The sequence below is a fragment of the Myotis daubentonii genome, chromosome 10 (assembly GCF_963259705.1).
Source record: "Myotis daubentonii chromosome 10, mMyoDau2.1, whole genome shotgun sequence".
Classification (NCBI taxonomy): Eukaryota; Metazoa; Chordata; class Mammalia; order Chiroptera; family Vespertilionidae; genus Myotis; species Myotis daubentonii.
In genome coordinates, this window is record NC_081849.1 from 67,554,264 (window position 1) to 67,573,390 (window position 19,127).

General features: G+C 45.5%; 1 protein-coding gene across 1 annotated transcript; it reads left to right on the forward strand.

Moving 5' to 3' along the window:
• Positions 1 to 943: 943 nt before the first annotated feature.
• Positions 944 to 18,194, forward strand: PPP1R17 (protein phosphatase 1 regulatory subunit 17). The gene is made up of 5 exons (XM_059656170.1): positions 944 to 991; positions 6,427 to 6,535; positions 10,001 to 10,153; positions 11,639 to 11,788; positions 16,928 to 18,194. Exons 2-5 carry the CDS (start codon positions 6,454 to 6,456, stop codon positions 17,005 to 17,007), a joined length of 465 nt encoding a protein of 154 aa, XP_059512153.1. The 5' UTR covers positions 944 to 991; positions 6,427 to 6,453; the 3' UTR covers positions 17,008 to 18,194.
• Positions 18,195 to 19,127: the final 933 nt, after the last annotated feature.

The following is a 19,127-nucleotide window of genomic DNA, read 5'->3' on the forward strand; positions in this document are numbered from 1 at the left end:
CTGCTGAGCCTCCAATCAGCACAGGACATTCCCTCCAGTGAGTTTACCCCAAACACCACCCTTCCTCTCCATCAGAGGGCAAGGTGCACCCCCACCCTTGCTTAAACGCCCTCTGGCCTTTCCTGGAGGGCATTCCTGGGATTGGAGCATTTGGGATCATTCCTTTGGAGGAGCACATTGTATGGTGAGGGCTGCTTTCTCTGCTGGCGATTTCTCTCTGAAATGCCCTCTTTGGTGAGCAGGACTGCGAAGTGGTTCTGGGCATGCATTCCAGCATGCGCTCGCCCAGGTCCAACGCTAGCCCTCCCATTTCCTAGTGGGGAGACCTTGGGCAGAGGGCTGATGAGCTCCGTGCCCCAGCTTCCTCCTCAGAGGAATGGGGACGATGGCAGCTGCTAATCTCACAGGCTGTGTGAGGATTCAATGAGCCCACGAGGGTAAAGATTGCCCAGCACCTGGGAAGCCTTAGGTAAATATCAGTGGTTGCTTCTGTCTTTCTTCTCCGAGATCCCCCCTCCCAGGCCGCAGTGTGGGAGGGAAAGTGCTCTGAGTTTAAACTCAGGCCCATGTGAGGGTGAGAATGAGCTGGTGTGCCTTCAGGACTAGCCACTCAACCTCTCGGTGCCTCAATTTCCATATTTGCAAAGAAAACCTGCGGCGTAGGGTGGTCCCAGGGATGAAAGGACCCGGCTGGTCGGCCTGGACTTGTCCAGCCTTGCACACGAGGTACTCCCAGCACAACTGTGGGCGTTGTGTTGTTGTCATGGGCAGTTATTTCCGTTGGGAACCGTGGCTGTGAGATGAGTCCTCTTTCCCGCTCCATCCCCCTTGCCCTGCGCCTGAGAAAGGGAGCATCCCCATGGCAACAGCAGCAGCTGGTCCCTTGATAAGAGGAGCTGGAGCCGGGCAGCAGCAGCCACTGCAGGAGGAGCCACAGTCAGAGGCGCCCTCCCTATCTCTGCACTTCGCATCCCTGCGCCTGCCCTGACAGGTAAGTGCTCTGGGTTTGCACTCTGAGAACTTTATGGGGAGAAAAACAAGTTTCCATAAGTTACGGTTTCTTTGTTGTTGCTGGGGCAACGAAGGCTAGAAAGTCCCTGGCCGGGTTGGGGGGTGGGGGGTGCTTTCTGGAGCAAGGCTAAGCTGGGACTAAGTGGGGATCTGGAAAGTCACCACTTTCCCGTCATTTTCAAGGGCAGTGGAGTCCTGAGATCCCTGAGAACCAGGGTCCTTGCAATTTAAACTTCGAAGTTTCCAGATGAACACTGGTGTGGCTGCAGGTTCACACCGCAGCGTGGGGAGGCTTACCGTTCAGGGCTGGGGAGAGTGAGCTTAGCAAAAATCCTCGCCGTGCCCTACTTCACGGAGGAGTCACCCCTCCAGGAATACTGCACATTTAGGTCTTCTAAATGAGCAAACTTGACTTCAATACCTGGTACTCTTCGACCTGAATTCAATCCTCAGGCTACAAAGAGAAATGACAAAGGATATGAATTTTACATGACCCGAGGGTCCTTTCACCCAGCTCCACGTTGGGCTGTGGACATTGCCTTGTCACTTTTTATTCCTTCGAGTAAATCCAGGCCCGATGACCTGGCAAATTCTTAAGAATGTCCTTCGACTGCGCGGAGTGTCCGCTTGCTCCTTCCTGCGCATCAGTATCTCCACGTTCCTAAGGCCTTGCCGTTGGTGGTACCTGCATTGCTCTGATCGCGGCATTAGCCTCAGCCAGGCCAGAGACGGGAAGAGAGGATTCCGCTCGTTTGTTCCGTTTAGACGTACCTGTTGTAATCACAAGGGGAGATTGACAGAGCAAAGAAGGCAGCTCACATTTCTTAAAGTGCTAGTGTGCGTGCTGGGGTCTGGGCTGGGAGTTTCACACACACATTATGCTGCTAATACTCTCGACCCTGGAGAAGGGCCACTATCTTGCCCATTTTACAGATGTAGAAACCAAGTTTCCAGGAGTACGCAGAGCTTTCCCAGGTTCACCCAGCTAGAGAATTGCTCAAGTAACCCAACATTTGTTTCCACTTCATATCACTTTCCAACACCAAATGCTTGCCATCAGTGAGGACTTCCCTGCCCGTGAATTAAATAATGTATGCTAACACCTAACTGAGAAATCTGCTCAGTGCTAAGAGAAAAGACAAAATGCCCAGACTAGCTTCTGAACTCCAACTGACTGGCCAATATTTTTTAGCTGCAGAAATAGCACCTCTGTCTTCCTGAAGGAGTAACTCGCTCTGAGCTGGTGGAGGCAGGCTCCCCCACATGCGTCCTCAGCTTTGGCAGGCTGCTCTGGGTGCCTGTCCTTCTGCAACGTTGTGTGTGGGGTCCCTCCCTGGCACCCAGGGCCCTGGATCTCTCATTCCTGTTCTCAGAAGAGAAAGGGGCCTATGTAATTAATAACCATTCTCTATGCAACATCAGTTAATGTCTCTTCTCTCAGTGATATTTGCTTCACAAGTATCTCTCTGTGGGGAGAGAAGGGTGTGTGTGTGTGTGTGTGTGTGTGTGTGTGTGTGTGTGTGTGTGTGTGAGTTTATCAAGTGTAAGAATAAGCAAGAGGAAATTGCAAGAGTTTAGCATCAGGATCCGGAAAACTGCCTCCACCTCCTGGCAGTGATGTCCCGTGGTCTCTTGTACATGCCCCAGCAGACCACCCCCATTCTCTCAAACACCTTAGACAAAATAATACAGACCCAGAATTATTTTTCTCTCGTTGAAAAATCTGAAACACTTTGAAAACCAAAAGCTTTTTGTTGTGGTTCAGTTCAACATAAATGCAATTGGTAGGAAAACCTGACCTGAAAGAATCTGAATTATTTCATGCTCTTCAGCTATATCATTTGGTGCAAATATTCATATTTTTGCTGCAGAAGTAATGCATGTGATTTCGGTGCTTGCTGAGACCCTCCAGGGTGTTACATAATACCGATTTCCTGATGTCCACAGCACATGGGCCCTGGCTTTTCAGATGAGGGTGGGCGGGCTGATATTGACAAGCACAGTGGCGGTCCAAGCCATCGCTGTGTGAATGTTAAAATTCAGAGACCATACTGAACCAATAAGTCACAAGACAATGTTAAAGGGTCACAAACCTTTGTACTATGAAACTCCCCCAACCTTAGGGCCCTCGCCCTCTGGGTGTGAACCTGAAGACCCAAGGGAGCAGGTATTCAGGTCTGAAAGGAGCTGATGCCTCAGGAAGATCCCAAATTACAGCGAGCTGCTGGGGGAGGTGATGACACCTTCTTGGGGCAGCATGACAGCAATGTCCCCTCACTGATGCTTGAGGTTGAGACAATAGAGAGGAATGCTGGCAGACCAGGAACAGGAAGTTGAGACATTCCTTTTCTCAGTTTAAGAATTAGACTAGTTCCTGTCCTACAATGGCTCGGCCCCACAGAGCACCCTCCTCATGAGGATACACAAGGAGAGCGGAGAGAGAGGGGTCATCCCATCCTAGCATTCCACAGGCAGGTAAAATGATGGTTACTAATAAGGTGATGCTGGCTTCCAAGTATCTCTCTCCTCTTCTTATTTGTTCTTGCCTTCCTGTGAAGGTGTTTTGTTTTTTTGTTTTGTTTTGTTTTTTTGGGGTTTTTTTGCCAAGAAGACCATAATGACATGATCCATGAAAAAAGTGTCTTCTACTCCATGAACAAACATGTCCCCGCCCAGCTGGGGGTATTTTCAGTAATGGGAAAATCTCAGATCTATCAGGCCCCTAGCCAACAGAGGCTTAACAGTTCACCACCATCGTTCTTTCAGTTCCACTGATTTAAAATAGTGCTGTTTCCCCCCAGACACCAGGTGCTATCCTGGAAGGAAGCAGGTGTCAGGTGTGTGACTAACCACCGGCTACCACCACCTTAACAGGGACTTCTGATATTTGTACAGTTCATCTCCTAAGGGCAGGCCTCTCTCTCTCTTAAGTTTAGTACAATGATAACCGTTTTGCTCAGATGAAGGCTGGTGGCCTCATGGCTCAGCATCTACATGAAAATGGAAGATTCAATAAGTTCATAGAACTTTTCAGGTACACACCTGGTCTTCATTAGTCGGCTATTTAGTGGGGTATAGGCAAATGTTACTTACCAATGGCTGCCACTTACTCACGTGCTACAGTATGCAAAGTATGAAATTGTCCTAGTTCCTCTTCAGAGTGGCTCTACAGGATAGACACTCTGATCTCTATTTTGCAGAAAAGAAAACTGCGGGTGAGAATGGGGATGGGGCACAAGGGGAAATATGTCCCTGAGTGCCAGTCGGCATACTACACAGGTACTAGGCTTTGCAGATCCTCTCATAGCAGCAGTAGCTTGTTGGGAGGAAGGGCATAGATGATGCTATTGCTCATTGACTCCACTTACCCTCACTACATGATTAAAGTTTTGATATTCTATCAAAGTCATGTGGCTTTTTAGTTCAAGAGCTGAGATATAATCTAGATCTATCTGAAAGCTCCAGTTTAAATCAAATAACCATCTACTAGGCACATAAGAGCAGTCTTATGATCTAACTACAAAGAACAGCTTACTTTGGGTTGCAGAGAAGGAGGGGTATTATTGTCAGATCGCACCTAGAGTAGAAGGTTGGAGTCCTTACTTCAAATGACGACTCTGAATCAAACTCTGTAACTAATGGAAGCTCATCTTTAATCTCTTCTGGAGAATGAATATTTTGGCCAGGTTCTCTCCATGGGGTGATTTTCAGCACAAAGTCTATGACAGGGCTAACATCTTTCTGCCCAAAGAAGAGGAAGACTGGTTAAGCAGATGCACAGGCCATATTTAAGGCTGTAACTTTACCTCTAGACCTCAGCACTGAGCCCATTCATCCTGAAAGATGGCCCCATAGCTTTCCTCTGCACTCAAGCAGGTAAGGGCTGGCCACCCAACTTAACAACATGCTTCCTTATGGTCCCAGGGAGTAGGAAGTCTGTATACAAACACTAAAGACAATGGTATAAATTGATCTCTACTGAGGTCACTTGGTACAATCAGTCTGCTCAGAGTGACTCTAAAAGCCAGGCTCGAGTAATCCCTTAATGGCTCCATCTGCTAAGCAATGATCTCAGCCTGTAGGGGGAGAGGCCCTCCAGCCTCCCACAGAAAACTGGCTTATTCCTCATAAGACAATAGAGTTTGAACTAATTCTATGAGCTTGAAATGTTAACATAGCTGGTGCATGCGTTCCTCTGCATACTAAGGGTCTAGTATGGATATCATGAGGACCAATGGATCATCTTAATCTTATTCCTCTCCAATTGTTCTTACTATGTTAGGACATGAGTCATGAGTTATCTGAAAGAAATTCAAGAAACAGAACCTGGTAGACTCTAATGAGGATTTCCTATAAATCTCAACTAATGCATTTCTCATTCAGACCTGACACATGTCCATTCTGGATTTCCACTTCTCCTGGACAATGTCTGCAACTAATAGCTTTGGAAAGTTCAATGGATCTGTGGTCTAGGAAAGACAGGGGTGAAGCAGGGAGGGGAATCCTTAGGGAGAAAATAATAAAGATCTATTTCAAGACCTAGATTTTTTTCTTACCACCTCTCTACCACCATTATAGTATGGCTGGGAAGGAAGTCTCATCACTTTTTAGTTAGAGAATGTAATGGTCAAACCCCAGGAGATTTGTTCAATTAGGGCTCCAAAAATCCACTTTATTTTTAAGAGACTGGAGTGTCTAGTGCAGCCGTGGGCAAACTACGGGCCGCGGGCTGGATCTGGCCCATTTGAAATGAATAAAACTATTGAAACTATTGAAAAAAAAAGACCGTACCCTTTTATGTAATGATGTTTACTTTGAATTTATATTAGTTCACACAAACACTCCATCCATGCTTTTGTTCCGGCCCTCTGGTCCAGTTTAAGAACCCATTGTGGCCGTCGAGTCAAAAAGTTTGCCCACCCCTGGTCTAGTGGAAGTCTACAGGAGTGGATTTGGGTCCAGGCGTGGCTATTTAATAGATGTGTGAGTAAATAAATTAATATGATTATCTGAGCCTTAGTTTCCCCTTCTGTGAAGTAGGCACAATCTTACTTTGCAGAACTCAACAGAGAAAATATAGGGAAGGTTTAATCTATACTTCCGGCAACTCTCAGCTAACTCATTTCTAATCCAGACTTGACAAGTGTTCATTCTGAAACCCCACGGTGCATCTGAGAGAGGACAAATATTGAATATTTGATACATGCCAATTACCCATAAATCCACGTGCATTGATTTATTGTAGCTTAAACTTCATGTTTGAGCTTCTAGCAGCTAAGTAGAAGAGACAGACTTGAAAAATGGGATTGAGTTGGGAACATAAGTGCTCAATAGATATACTTATTTAACAAGTGCATGAATGAGCAGAAGACATACTAATGGACTTGTGTCTTACACTTCTGTTGTGCTGGGAAGAAACACACACACCCCAACCCTCCTTTGATGATGTCCACTGAGCAAATGCAGCCACTGGATCTCTCAGAAGACAGACTGGACAAGCTCGACCCTCGCTGCAGCCACTTGGGTAAGTGCTCCCGCAGGAATGCCAGTTGCAGAAGTCAGAAGGAAGGGCCTCTGCCATTTAGTTTGCAGGCAAGTCAGAGGGAGGTCCCCCTAAAACCTGATAGTTTGTGCCTCCTGGTGACAGCCAACCCAGATGGACAGACAAATAGCCAGGGTTCGTGGGGCCTGCCATGTAAATATTAGCTGAAGCACTCGAGAGAAGTTCATTAGAGCTCTAACAAAAAAAGGAGAGAAAAGGCATTGTTATCTTTTTTAGGGTCTGAAAGGGTTCCAGGCAGAGCATTTCGAGGCAATAGATGGAAAGTGGCAGTGCGGCTCGTTTCCAGTATTCCCTGGCACGCGCACACCCCACGTGGGGTGCCAATAAAATATTTCAAATATCTCCCTTTGCCTATCCAGACAGCATTCTAAATAGCCCCGTTCTGCTTTATTGTCAATCTGTTTCCTTTCCAGAACTGACTTTTCGCATAACCTTTGTAATGAAAATACCAGAAACATTTCTGCCTCTACCCATTTCTAAAAATGAGACACTCAGACTTTGACGGATGGGCCTTTTGCATATTCATAGCCTTCATTTATGCCTCGCCTGGTTATGGCTCCCCTCACCTCCCACCCTTTCCCTGTTTGCCATCAAGATATTTTATGTTCCAGAATTCTCCAAAAATGGGGAAATGCATAATTGAAGTAAAAGTCAAAGTTGAAGCAAATGTCTTGGTGTGTGTACTATGGACCGAGTCATATCCTGGGGTTGAATGGTGACCCCATGACTAGTCTGTGTCCTGTCTGTACCTCCAGGGACCCCACAGCTGGGCAGCACCCATTCTGAACAACATTCATTCATTCATTGATTCATTCAACAAATGTCTATGGTATGAATAAAGTGAGGGGGAGGGGCAGAATTAACTGTGCCATGTGGTAACAAATCTTTAAAATTGCATTTTCAACCAGGCATTAAGATTCATAGTCCCAAGAGCCTGGATTTAATCCTGATGCCCTTACCCACCAGCAATGTAACCTGCAATCTTTTTATTTGGCCTTCTAAACCTTGGTTTCCTCATTATGTGAATATTTAACAACTGGTGAACACAGGCATTGACGAATCAGAAAAGGTGTTGGTCCATCCCATGCACTAGAATGATTTGAGCTCCCCTCCTTTTGTTGGTATATGTAAAGTTAAGAGTATATAGTCTGTGCCATACACATAGTAGTATTTCAATTAATATTTATTAAATTGAAATGATAGGAATTAAATATTTTAGGTGAAAGGAAATGGTTATTACTATTAAATTGTCTGAAGAGAATGATGCTGTTTGATTTTTTGGTTATATATTGTGATCTTTTGATGATGTATGGTTATTAAATATTTCTGGTGATAGGTTCCTCAGGTATATTGAGTTTTCTGAAACAAAGGATCATCCAGATATAAAGCCTAATAGACCAGAAGCAGCTTGATATCAAGGACCATTTCTCTTTTTTTAATATATTTTATTGATTTCTTTTTTTTACAGAGAAGGGAAAGGGATAGAGAGTTAGAAACATCGATGAGAGAGAAACATGGACCAGCTGCCTCCTGCACACCTCCCGCTGGGGGTATACCCACAACCAAGGTACATGCCTTGACCGGAATTGAACCCAGGACCCTTCAGTCCACAGGCTGACGCTCTATCCACTGAGCCAAACCGGTCAGGGCAAAGGACCATTTCTTACTTGTTGTTTTAGTCCAAGAGTCTAGCTCAAGGCCTGGCATACAATAGAAGCTTAATCAATATTTGTTGAATAAATAAATGAATAATGACACAAGTTATGTCTAGATTCACAAAACTGAAGTGGAAAGGTTTAATACATTAAATCTTTAATGTTTGAAAGAAATTGACCTAAATGTTTTCATAAAACAGAAAGAATAAGAGAGACAGAGAGAGAGAAAATGAAAAGGGAAGAGAGAGAGAGGGAGGGAGGAAGCTGAAAAGATTCAATTAATCTCTGAATTTTCCCAGATTCATTCATGGTTGTAGATCTAGCCAGACCTTATCCAGGCAATAGTGAGTTTCCAGAGAAGACAAATAGCTTTATTGCCTTGTAGCTTCTTTGAATCCTAACAGAATAGGTCTTTATACATAATATGTTTGAGTTTATTCATTCAATACATTCAACAAATGTTTATTCATTGTTGCTAAGGATAAAATACAAGATACTTGTCATCAAAGAGGGCAAAGAAGACATATGCAGTAATAATACCTAGATCATCTTTTAAAGGGGTCACACGAGCAAAAAAAGCTATGCGTAAAAATTCAGAAAATGAGAACAGACACCCAGAACTGGGGTCAGTATGAAAGGACTTAGGGATATTGGGGGGCTTTTCTCTGGGCTTATCAGAAGGTGTTATGGGTGAGCAATGGCCAGAGTGAAAATTTTTTGAGCATCTAAAATATATCAAATGTATCAAGTGTTTTACCAACATTACCAACTCTCTCTCTCTGATTTAATATTTTCCCCACTTTGTTTTTTTATGTTTGTATTGATTTTAGAGAGAGAAGGGAGGAGAGGGAGAGAGAGAGAAACATAATGTGAGAGAGAAACATTGATTGGTTGCTTCCCGTACACACCAGAAACCAAACCCACAACCTGGGCACGTGCCCTCACTGAGAACCCAAGCAGCAATCTTTCAGTGCACAGGAAGACACTTAACCCACTGAGCCACAGTGGCCAGGCCAACATTATCCACTTTAAAAGCCGAGAGAATATCAAAGTTTCTAGAAATTAAGGCCCAAGTTCTCAGAACCAGCAAGTGTCAGAGTCAGGATTTGAACTCAAGTCGGTCCTTCTCCACCTATTCAGCATTCAATGCATTTATTGGAAGAGAGGCATTTAAGAATAAAATTACAAAAGAGCATATAATCCTTAATCTCTAAGAAGGCTCTTGGGCAAATAGTAGCCTTGGAAAGCTAGGGCAGTGAAAAGACCCCCGTGAAGCCCGCATGTGAATGACCAGTGTGACCTGGCTGCCATGGAAGTGACAGTGGGTGAGGTACTGAACACCCTCCTACAAGACCCATGGCAGCATGAGGTTCCTAGGGGCTCTTGGGGTCTCCAGAGAAAGCCAGCCTTGAGAAAAGGATCTTGGGAAGGAGCATTTAGCCCAGAGAACCCGTTCTCCCATCAGAAATGTAACGGAAACCCAGTCTGTGGCTTGCCTAACGATATCTGAAAGTTCCTCTTTGCCTTGACTGCCCATCCCATTTCAGGTCACTTGGAGTTCTACGGAATTCTAGTTCCATTTGGTTATGTGCATTCATGCAAGGCTCCTAAGGTTCTCTGTAGAAAAGGCCACAGGACAATCCTTTGTTTGCAGGCCGATGACTTCTGCCCCTTTCATCAGGTAGAAGTGGAAGCCAACCAGTCTGTGACCAGACCCTTACGCATGTCATGTTTGTTTTTTTTTGCTCCGTTTGCATCCGGTCACAATCAGATGACCATTCCGACCAGTTCATCAAGGACTGTGAGCTCACAAAGAAGCCGAGAAAGGGGAGAAACGTACAGCCCGCCCTGAACATCGAGGCAGACCAAAGGAAACCGCGGAGGAAAGACACCCCCGTGCCGCACATCCCGCCTTTCAGACCTGGTAAGGGCCAGGAGTCGGCTCGCTCCCCCGCAAAGGGGACTCGCTTGTCGCTAGATCACATCGGTCTTGCAATTTGTTTTTCTTAAAAATTTGGGAGTTTTGTCATCATTGGAACAATTCATGCATTTATCTTCATTGCAATACACATAGCTGCTGTAACAGATAAATTCCAAAATATTAGTGGGTGACACAATACAAGTTCATTTTTCTCTCACTAACAGTAGCAGTTGGGGGTCGGGGAGGCAAGCTCTGCTCCAAACAGTCCTTCAAGGACTGTGGCGGGGAGAGGTTGACACATCCTCAGCACATGGCTTCTGGGGTCACCTGCACCCGGGCCTCCATCAGCCTCCTGTACACAGGCCCCTGTCAGCCTCCTTCATATGGGCCTCCATCAGCCTCCTGCACATGAGCCTCCATCAGCCTCCTGTACATGAGCCTCCATCAGCCTCCTGCAGGCTGGGGAGGCAGAGAGGAGGACCTGCAGAGGCTCCCGTCACTTCCTCCCGTCACAGGCCTCACCTGAGCACAGGGAGGCTGAGCAATGCAGCCCAGCTATGTGCCCCATAGCTAAGTGAATGGCTTGGGAACAGCTGAGGTGTCCCTATGACAACCTTGCCTGTGACATGTGATACTTTCTTGTTCCCAAGTGTCCTGTTTTGTCTTATTCTCCTATCTCCCTCCCTCAGGCCACTTATTTAAGGTCCTCTCTAGTCACAGCCCACTCACAGGGATAGAAAGCTAATAGAACACAGAGTGGTCTGGGAAGGACCAATGTTACCCCCCCACCACCCCCCGCAAACTTAATCTTAAAAAAAGGAAGGAAGGAAGGAAGGAAGGAAGGAAGGAAGGAAGGAAGGAAGGAAGGAAGGAAGGAAGGAAGGAAACAACAGAAGCACAGAAATAGCTGAACTCTGAAGTAAGAAGGAATGTCACACTGGAGGTCCTTCCATGAGGACCCGGGAGCTCAGCCTGGGCAGTGACTGTGGGAAGGTTATAGAGGAGGCTGTTTTCCGAGAGTTTCTAAATGATGAAGAAAACTTTCCCATGAAGAGAGGTGAGAAGGCAGGTGGGTGGAGGTAGAGAACTAAGTCAGTCATTGAGCATGGAGCACGTGGCTTGCAGTACAGTGAATAACCCATCTCTCTGATGGAGGAGACAGGTGAACTTGGGCTCTGTGCCTGGCTCGGACACCTATGGGCTGCATTACTGGGGGCATGTTCCCTTACTTCACTTTCTTCAGGTGTGTGGTGGTGGCAGTAATATTACATTGAAATCAGGCATAGAAAACCCTCCTCATAGAAAGTGTTCTCTGGTGTCACCTCAATAGATACTAATTCTCAGAAAGAAAGTGCTTGTATTACAATAAGTTTGAAAGATACAGGCACAGCCATCTCCAAGTATATGTGCAAAGATGGAGGCACAGACCTGGGCTCTGAGGATGCATGTGTTTGACCCTGTCCTCCTTCTGTTTCCCTCACTATGCAGGTGTGCTTTCAGAACATTTAATTACAAGATACGAGGTCCAAGAGAGCCACCCAAAGGACAAAACGAGTCCAGCTCTTCAGAACACTGACCTGGAACAGAAGAAGCCAAGGAGAAAAGACACACCTGCCCTGCACATTTCCCCCTTTGCAGGTAAAAAGAGCTGGTGCAGCCCGTTCGCAGGGGCAGTGGGAACAAGCCAAGGGCCTCACCATCTGGAGGTGCCACGGGCATGGCCTTTGTCCTGCCCGGCAATCTGTGTCGCTCAGAGTGCCCTGGGGAAGAGCAGCATTTCCTGCTGCCTTTCAGGTTTACCCTCACTGGCAGCTCCTCCAGGGCTGACATGGAGATGGGGAGGGTCAGAGAATTATTCATACTTCAGCAGAACTGGCCAAATGCACTGAGCCAATGAAATAGAAATGTCAGCAGGTCCTTGAGAAGAGTTGAAATATCTTCCTCCCCAGTCTTCTGAGGATCATGCACCCTACAGCTGACGGATAATTCTCCTAAGACACCTGGATACATTGGGCAAATCCTCAAAATGAGAGAGAGAGAGAGAGAGAGAGAGAGAGAGAGAGAGAGAGAAAGAGTTATGCAGATATAGTGATAGCTATTTTAATATGTGTCAAATCAAGCCAAGAAATCTTGCTAACACTGTTTACAATCCCAGGCTAGAAAGCAACCAGTCCAGTGTATACACTCTTGTCCCTGGAAATTGTATGTGCAAGTTGTGGTATAAGACATGTACGTTCATGATTAGACTCTGTGTGTGTGTGTGTGTGTGTGTGTGTGTGTGTGTGTCGGTGTTATATGGATAGCTGGGTTGGCGAGTAGAGGATGGAATTTTATAAACCAACTGAATAATGTAATGAAGTCATTATTATCTCCCTTTACAGATAGACTGAGAGAGAATATAAGTAACTTAGCCACTTTGAAGTCTTCTGTGGATGAAGTTGATGGATGGTTGACTGATTGGCTTGATGATGGGATGATTAGATGATAGCTGAATGGATCAAATTATGCTAAAAATCAAACCCTGGAAGTTATAACCCAGGTCTGTCACACCTGTGGGCAGTGTGTCATTGTACTATGTTAGTACAACTATCTGAACTAGCTCTGTGTTAGACATGGACATGCAAATACCAAGACTTTGTCATCTCTTTTACTATTGTTCTTGTTTTGTAGCTGTTATTTAAGTTTATTTACATCAGTGAGTTGTTTGATGAATTCACGAGAACTGGCCTGGAATTGCCCTAGGTTGCTGGCATTGACCTGGATGTCTAGTTAGTCCAGTCTTGTGTCTATAGTCATACTCATTAAGTACTTGGGTGGTTTTTTTAAAATATATTTTCTTTGGAAATTACAATTCTGCAGTTCCAAATTCTCCATTAGGAGATTGTATTTTTATTGAGGTTCTTCTAGAGGAAGACTTGGTAGAGGAGTCACCTTAGTATAAAGCATTGGACATGGGCTTTGGAGTCAGAAGGTCTAGGCTTGATGTCCTGTTCAGCTCCATTCCGATTTTGGGACGCTGGGCAACGCAAACCATGAGAGCCTTCATCCATCTATGAAAGGGCCATAAAACCTGTCCCCTAGATTGTTAACACAGTTAAATAAAGTAAATATAATATATTTAGCACAGTTCCTGATTTATTGAAAGACCTCATTACCTGTTAATTCCCCTTCATTCTCTGTTCAACCTTATATTTTTGAGATTAGCCAAACCATTTCTAGAGGTGAGAATTTTCCTAGCCACCATATTTTACTTAACTCTCCATATCAACCTGCTAATTCAAGGGAATTCCTAAAATGTTGAGCTCTGTTTATCTGGCCATGGAAGCGGCCCACATCCTAATACCTACATCATAAGAAAGCAGCTTCTGATTGAGTAAAAAATGTTTATCCAATAGTGCAAAGTTCACAGAGCTGGACGGGGGGATGTATATCCATAGACTCTGTACACATTATGAAATTGCTTGAATCAACAAATATCTGTGTTGTATTTGCAATCATAGTGTTCTATGATTCTAGCTTTTATTCGCGTATTACTGAAGTGCTTTATTTTGGAAGAGCCTTTTAGTATCTAAAGATTTGGCAATCATCAAAATGCCAGTTAAGCTGATAAGGATAGAGCCCTCAGCAGATGTGCAGAGAGACTCACATTGGTGCTGATAGGGTGTTGAGAGGAACTCAGAGAAAACGCACTCCAGAGATACCTCCTCTCATTAGTCCTTGGCATGTGTAGACTGGACAAGGATTTGCTCTGTTCTAAATATCCTGCTAACTACCTTCATTCCTCTAAGTTAATGAGCTGATTTGATGGGTTCCAATTACCAGACAACTCCTCAGTGAGGAGTCATCTTGGGCTTCATTGCCAGCCCAAGGTTTGCTCCCAAATTGGCCCACAGTCACCACCACTCCCCACCCCCATGCCCCATCTTGGTGACTGTATGGCAGGGAGCATTGGGTTGTGATTGGTCAGACTTCAGTAACTGAGGTCTACTTAAGGAAAATGAAGTCTTTAGTTGAAATCTTTGGGAAAAGAGACCAGGGAAAGTATAGAGTAATGAGGCTACAATCATTGAAAAGACACCTTCTGGAAAATTGGGTCATGAGCTTTTGGATATCATAACTCAATACTAGTAGAAAGAAGACTACTAGTTACCCCTCTCTGTTCTTCCGGGAATAGAGCATTCTCTCTGGTGTGGTTCACCAGGAGAGGCAGTGTCTGAACCCTGGCTCCCATAAGTCAGAGGTACACACTTGTAATGCAAGTGAGGAGCTTTAGTTGGTGCTCTGGGTGGGATCATGGCCTAAGGAAGCTTGTTGCAAAGCTGATTGACCTGTAGAGACCTTGGACTGATGGCTCTGGACTTTAAAAAACACAGCAAGCTCTAACAGGCAAGTGAAATTTTCTAAATCCTTACTGTTTTCCGAATCCTGTGCTGGATATTAAAATGGCATTCAGTGGGGGAGACAGACATATTGTCCAGTGATTCCTACAATGTAACAGAGCTTCAGTAAGGTGTGGTTGGCACCTAAAAGAATGTTGGCCTAAATCTATCTGATGGTGGCATCACCCCGTGTGGGAAATGCAAATTCTTTTATGGCTGGTTTTACAGATGATAAACTGAGGCCCAGATAGGTTAAGCAACCTGCTCAAAGTTGAATGACCACCAAAGGCAAAGCCTTCTGACTACAGGACATTCCTCCAGTGACACACCTCTGCTCCGCACAGGACAGCAGGAGGATCAGTACTGGGTTAAACCAGAAAGACAGTGTTTAGCAAACCTTTTTCATTCTCAACTCACCAAAGCCAACAATAGTAAGCATCAAGAATAAGAAGGTAGTGATTATATATGGACGCAGATGCTACTGATGGAAAATTCAGTCTAGGCCGTGATATTCATGAAATCAAGATTTTGATGAACTACCATATATTTTCCATTATAAGATATTAAAATTAATGCTTAACTAATTAATACAGATGCTGGTTCACTTTTCACTTGCTATTGTCTCCCCTGTTCCTGTGGAAAGCCAAGCCCACTCTGGGAAGGGCTGACCTTGATGGCTGACCTTGATTTCAACAAGTGCCTCCCTTCCCTGAAATCTCCAGTTGCTCATATGGCTAGGATTCAAGGACACCCCAAATAATCAGAAAGTTGACTGGGATCATGGAATTTTAAGGCTCTTGCCCATTTTGAATTAACCCCAAATTTGGCTTCAAATGACATTAAGGAAGGTGAGATGAAAAATTTTCGGGTTCGGCATAGCCACCTCTGTGTTCTCCAGCGAGATAGCCTTGACTCCCAATACAAACCCAAACCTCTCCACAGCTGGTACAGGAGAAAAATCTCTCCCACCGTGTTTCATAGGTGATTTATGCAAAAGACTTTGTTTCAGCTACACCCTTGAAATTGGTTTTTCCTCCAATAAATATCAGCTAATTGGTAAAGAGCCCATATGAACAAACTAGGGACTGAATCAAATGAGTAGCTATTAAGATCAACACACAGTCTTCATTAATTTGCTGTTGTTGAATTGATTCCAGGGTTGTCGAAAGGCCTCTTGTGGTGCACAGCTTTCCTCCCTGAAGTTTAGATCTTTATGAAATGCTTCATGAACTGAAAGGTCTCTGATTATGAGGAGCGGGGTAGGGGGATGTGAGACAGTGATGGGAAACAGAACTATCTGGCTGGGGGCACCACAGAGGGCTGACTTTGAGTCACAGTTTCCTTGGTGTTTTCATTAAAATGACCCTACCTTTACAAGTCACAGGATGAGCACAACCACCCAGACCTCCTCGGATGGTCTTTTCTGGGCTGATGACTGCAGAAAATTTTGTTCAGGCTTCAAACTTTCACACACCAGTACAATTTTAAAACAAAATATTATGGCGCCCAATAGAGGGAAGGATAGCAACCTTGCATTTTGCCTAGTAAGGATGCTGAGAAAGAAACCATCTAACATCCCTGGAATTTCATAAAGGAAGATATTTCAATCCCCCAAAGAAGAAAAAGAATCACCTTGCAACAAAGAGCAGCGTTTTCACACTGGAGCCATATTGCTGTTTGAAAAACTGACGACTCATTCCGTATTTTCTCACTGTGCTCTGAACTATGGTAACTTATTATGGACTAGTACTGATATGTAGAAGTGGCGTGTTCGCAGCCTAAGCTCAATATTTCCCCCGGATGTTAGTAAGGTGCATGTAAGATTGACTTCGTGAGGCTTCCCAGTTCTTTACAAAAAGGAAAATAAACCATCCAACAGTGAAAGGAGAGGAAAGGCAGGCTTCTCGCTGCTCACAGGTGTGGCGCAGTGCTGAGCATTGGTCCCTGCTTCTTAATTAATTGTGGAAACAACCCTTTACATAAGTACCCCTGTCCTCATTTCCATAAGAAAACATTGAGGTATGAAGGTGTTGACTGGCCCAACACAGATTGAGTGGCAGAATGAGAATCCAAGTCATCTGGACTCCAAAAGCCGTGTGCTTCCCACCGTACAGGGCCACAAGCGTAAACAGAGAATGTAGAGCAGAGGGTGGCGGTTGCCTCCGACCGCCAGGTTGACCGTCCCCTTGTAGCCAGCGTGGTGTCCTCATTGAGCCACAGCTCCTCTGGGGACGCCGAATAGGGCCACCCTGCTCCCTCTCTCTGCAGTGGCGCCGTTAGCTGTGCAGGCACTGAGAAGTTTCGGGGTCGCCGTGCCCTTGTGGACTGGGTCTGCTGGAAGGCTGTGTGATATTTTGATTAGAGGCACCTCATTGCAGACCTGTGCTTTGTTTTGCAGATGTGACACTGCTCCGGGAGGAGAGACCCAAAGTGATCCTGGAAGATGAGGAAAAGGATGGTGACAAGATGGCTATTTAAAGCTAATTCCCCTGAGACCACTTGCAAATAGGTTAGGATGGTTCCCTACGCGACCTAGAAAAAATAGACTTGTTGCTGCTCTCATTTTGTCACAGTCCGCCTTTGCGATCTGACACCTTTCCCCAGAGGACACACCATGTCAGCTTGCGGCCACCTCTCTGCCCCTCTCTTCCCTCCTGATCTGGTTCCTATTCCCACCTGGTGAGTTTTCATGTTCAGATGCGGTGGAAGGGAGCAGGCCTTCGTCCTAAATTGGGAGGTAACAGGGAGAGCTCCAGTGTTTCACTTCTGCATCTCCTGGGTCCATTCCTGCAGGAAAGGACACGGAGAACGTGGGATCCTTGTGTCTTGGCTTATGCTGCTGGGCAGGACTTGACTAACAAACACCATCCAAAGGCCAGTTCAGGTGGGGGCTCCTGGTTACCTGTTAGGGAGGTGAGAGTGTGTGTGTTAGAAACTCTCTGGTTGCTTTGGAAACATGGTCTTTTATTGCTCTCATCTTTTTTCAAAATCCAAGTGTCCCTGGTGACATTCCTGAGACCCTTGTAACTGATGCCCTAGAGGTGACTATATGAGCTAGGGGAGTCCGCCCAGCCGATCACACCATGGCTGAGAATACCAGAGGAAGAGAGTTCTGGTCTATCTGGGAAGCTTAGCAATACATCCTATTTATCTTTATTTTTTAGAACATCCTTTAACCATGATGGCCTAAAATTTATGAATTGTGTCACAAGTGAATCCTTACTAACAGAAGATAAAATACCAATGCTTGTGATGACTTTACTTTGCAAAAATTAATTGGAAGGCCAGTGGAAGGCCATGCGTATATGTCTAGCCTTTTCACTTATTTAGACCTCAGCATGCTTCTCTGGAGAGGAGGGAAAGGTGTGGCCTTAGCTAATGGGAGGAGTCTCACTATAGCCCCCCGGCCTGCAGCGTGTGGGTCCATGGGAAGGCTTTGCACAAACAAGGGCCTCATCCACCAGGTGAGGGGCACGGGGAAAGGCCAAGCCTATTGTTCAACGGTAGGAAGGTGGGCATTTGAACAGATCCAGCCTCAAAGTGATAGTCTGGAAATTCTGTATCTCCTTGGCTCCAACAGTTTGGTCATCCTTCTGTCTTTCTGTCCTTCTCACAAATGTGGAGAAGATGCAGCCCCTGCCGGTAATAAAGATGCTTCTCACCCATCTGACGTCCTGGCGCCTTTCTCCTACAAACACTCTGTACTTCCCATCGCAAAGGGGAGGTTGCGAAAGAGACTTACGGAATTGTTTGGTTTGGTTTTGACCCACAGAGGTTTAAAAATGTTTGAATGAGTCATTGACATTTAATCGAATAAGGAGAATTGACATAAAATTCTAGATTTCTAGATTCTCTTGGAAAAACACCTCGGACCTGGCAACTCTGGGCCCGATGTGAAGCCTGGCAACCATCAGCTGGCACTGAGCACGGTGCCCTTTTAGAAGGAACTTAGGTCCTCCATCGCGTCGCCTGGCCCACCCGGCATATTCACCCACTGGCTCCAGCCTCCAGCCTTCACACTGGAGTCAGGAGCCCTGGTGAGTCCCCACCACCAGCAGCAGTTTTTACCAAGGGATTCTCACTAAGAAAACAAAGATGCCGTCTGGTCCTTTCAGACTTGCTCATAAGCACGAGCTACTCCCGCAGCCCTGCCCACGGGGTGTGCTCCGAAGAGTCCTCCCCATTTCTAACGCCCTGGGGTGGGGTAGGAAGTAGACTGGCTGTTGTAGAGACAAAGGCCTTGGGTTCTAGACCCAGTGGTGCCACACTGAGCAAGTCCCTGGAACTCTCTGTGTGTCTATCTTGAAAATGAGGTTAATCATCCCTACTTGGTCTTCTTCATAGTTTGAGAATTAAATGAGATCATGTCTGTAAGCTAAAAATCCTAGCCATCTATAACACAGGACAATTTAAGATACCTTCAGAGGATGGACTGTGCCTTTTCCATAGCCAAGTCCCCGTTGCCTGGGTATTAAGTGGGTAGCAATTCTGTGGACTTGACTGACAGCATCTGAACACGTACTTCAAGTAAGGGGTCCCAAGCTGAAAGGCCAGCCTCCTCTTCCTGGGAAGATGGTCTTCCTAACAGTGCCAGCCTC

Bases quoted from the DNA above. Each gene is read 5' to 3' on its own strand.
- PPP1R17 (XM_059656170.1), top strand. From the start codon at position 6,454: ATGATGTCCACTGAGCAAATGCAGCCACTGGATCTCTCAGAAGACAGA. The intron at 10,154-11,638 runs GTAAGGGCCAGG...CTCACTATGCAG, and splicing joins CATCCCGCCTTTCAGACCTG to GTGTGCTTTCAGAACATTTA. The intron at 11,789-16,927 runs GTAAAAAGAGCT...TTTGTTTTGCAG, and splicing joins GCACATTTCCCCCTTTGCAG to ATGTGACACTGCTCCGGGAG.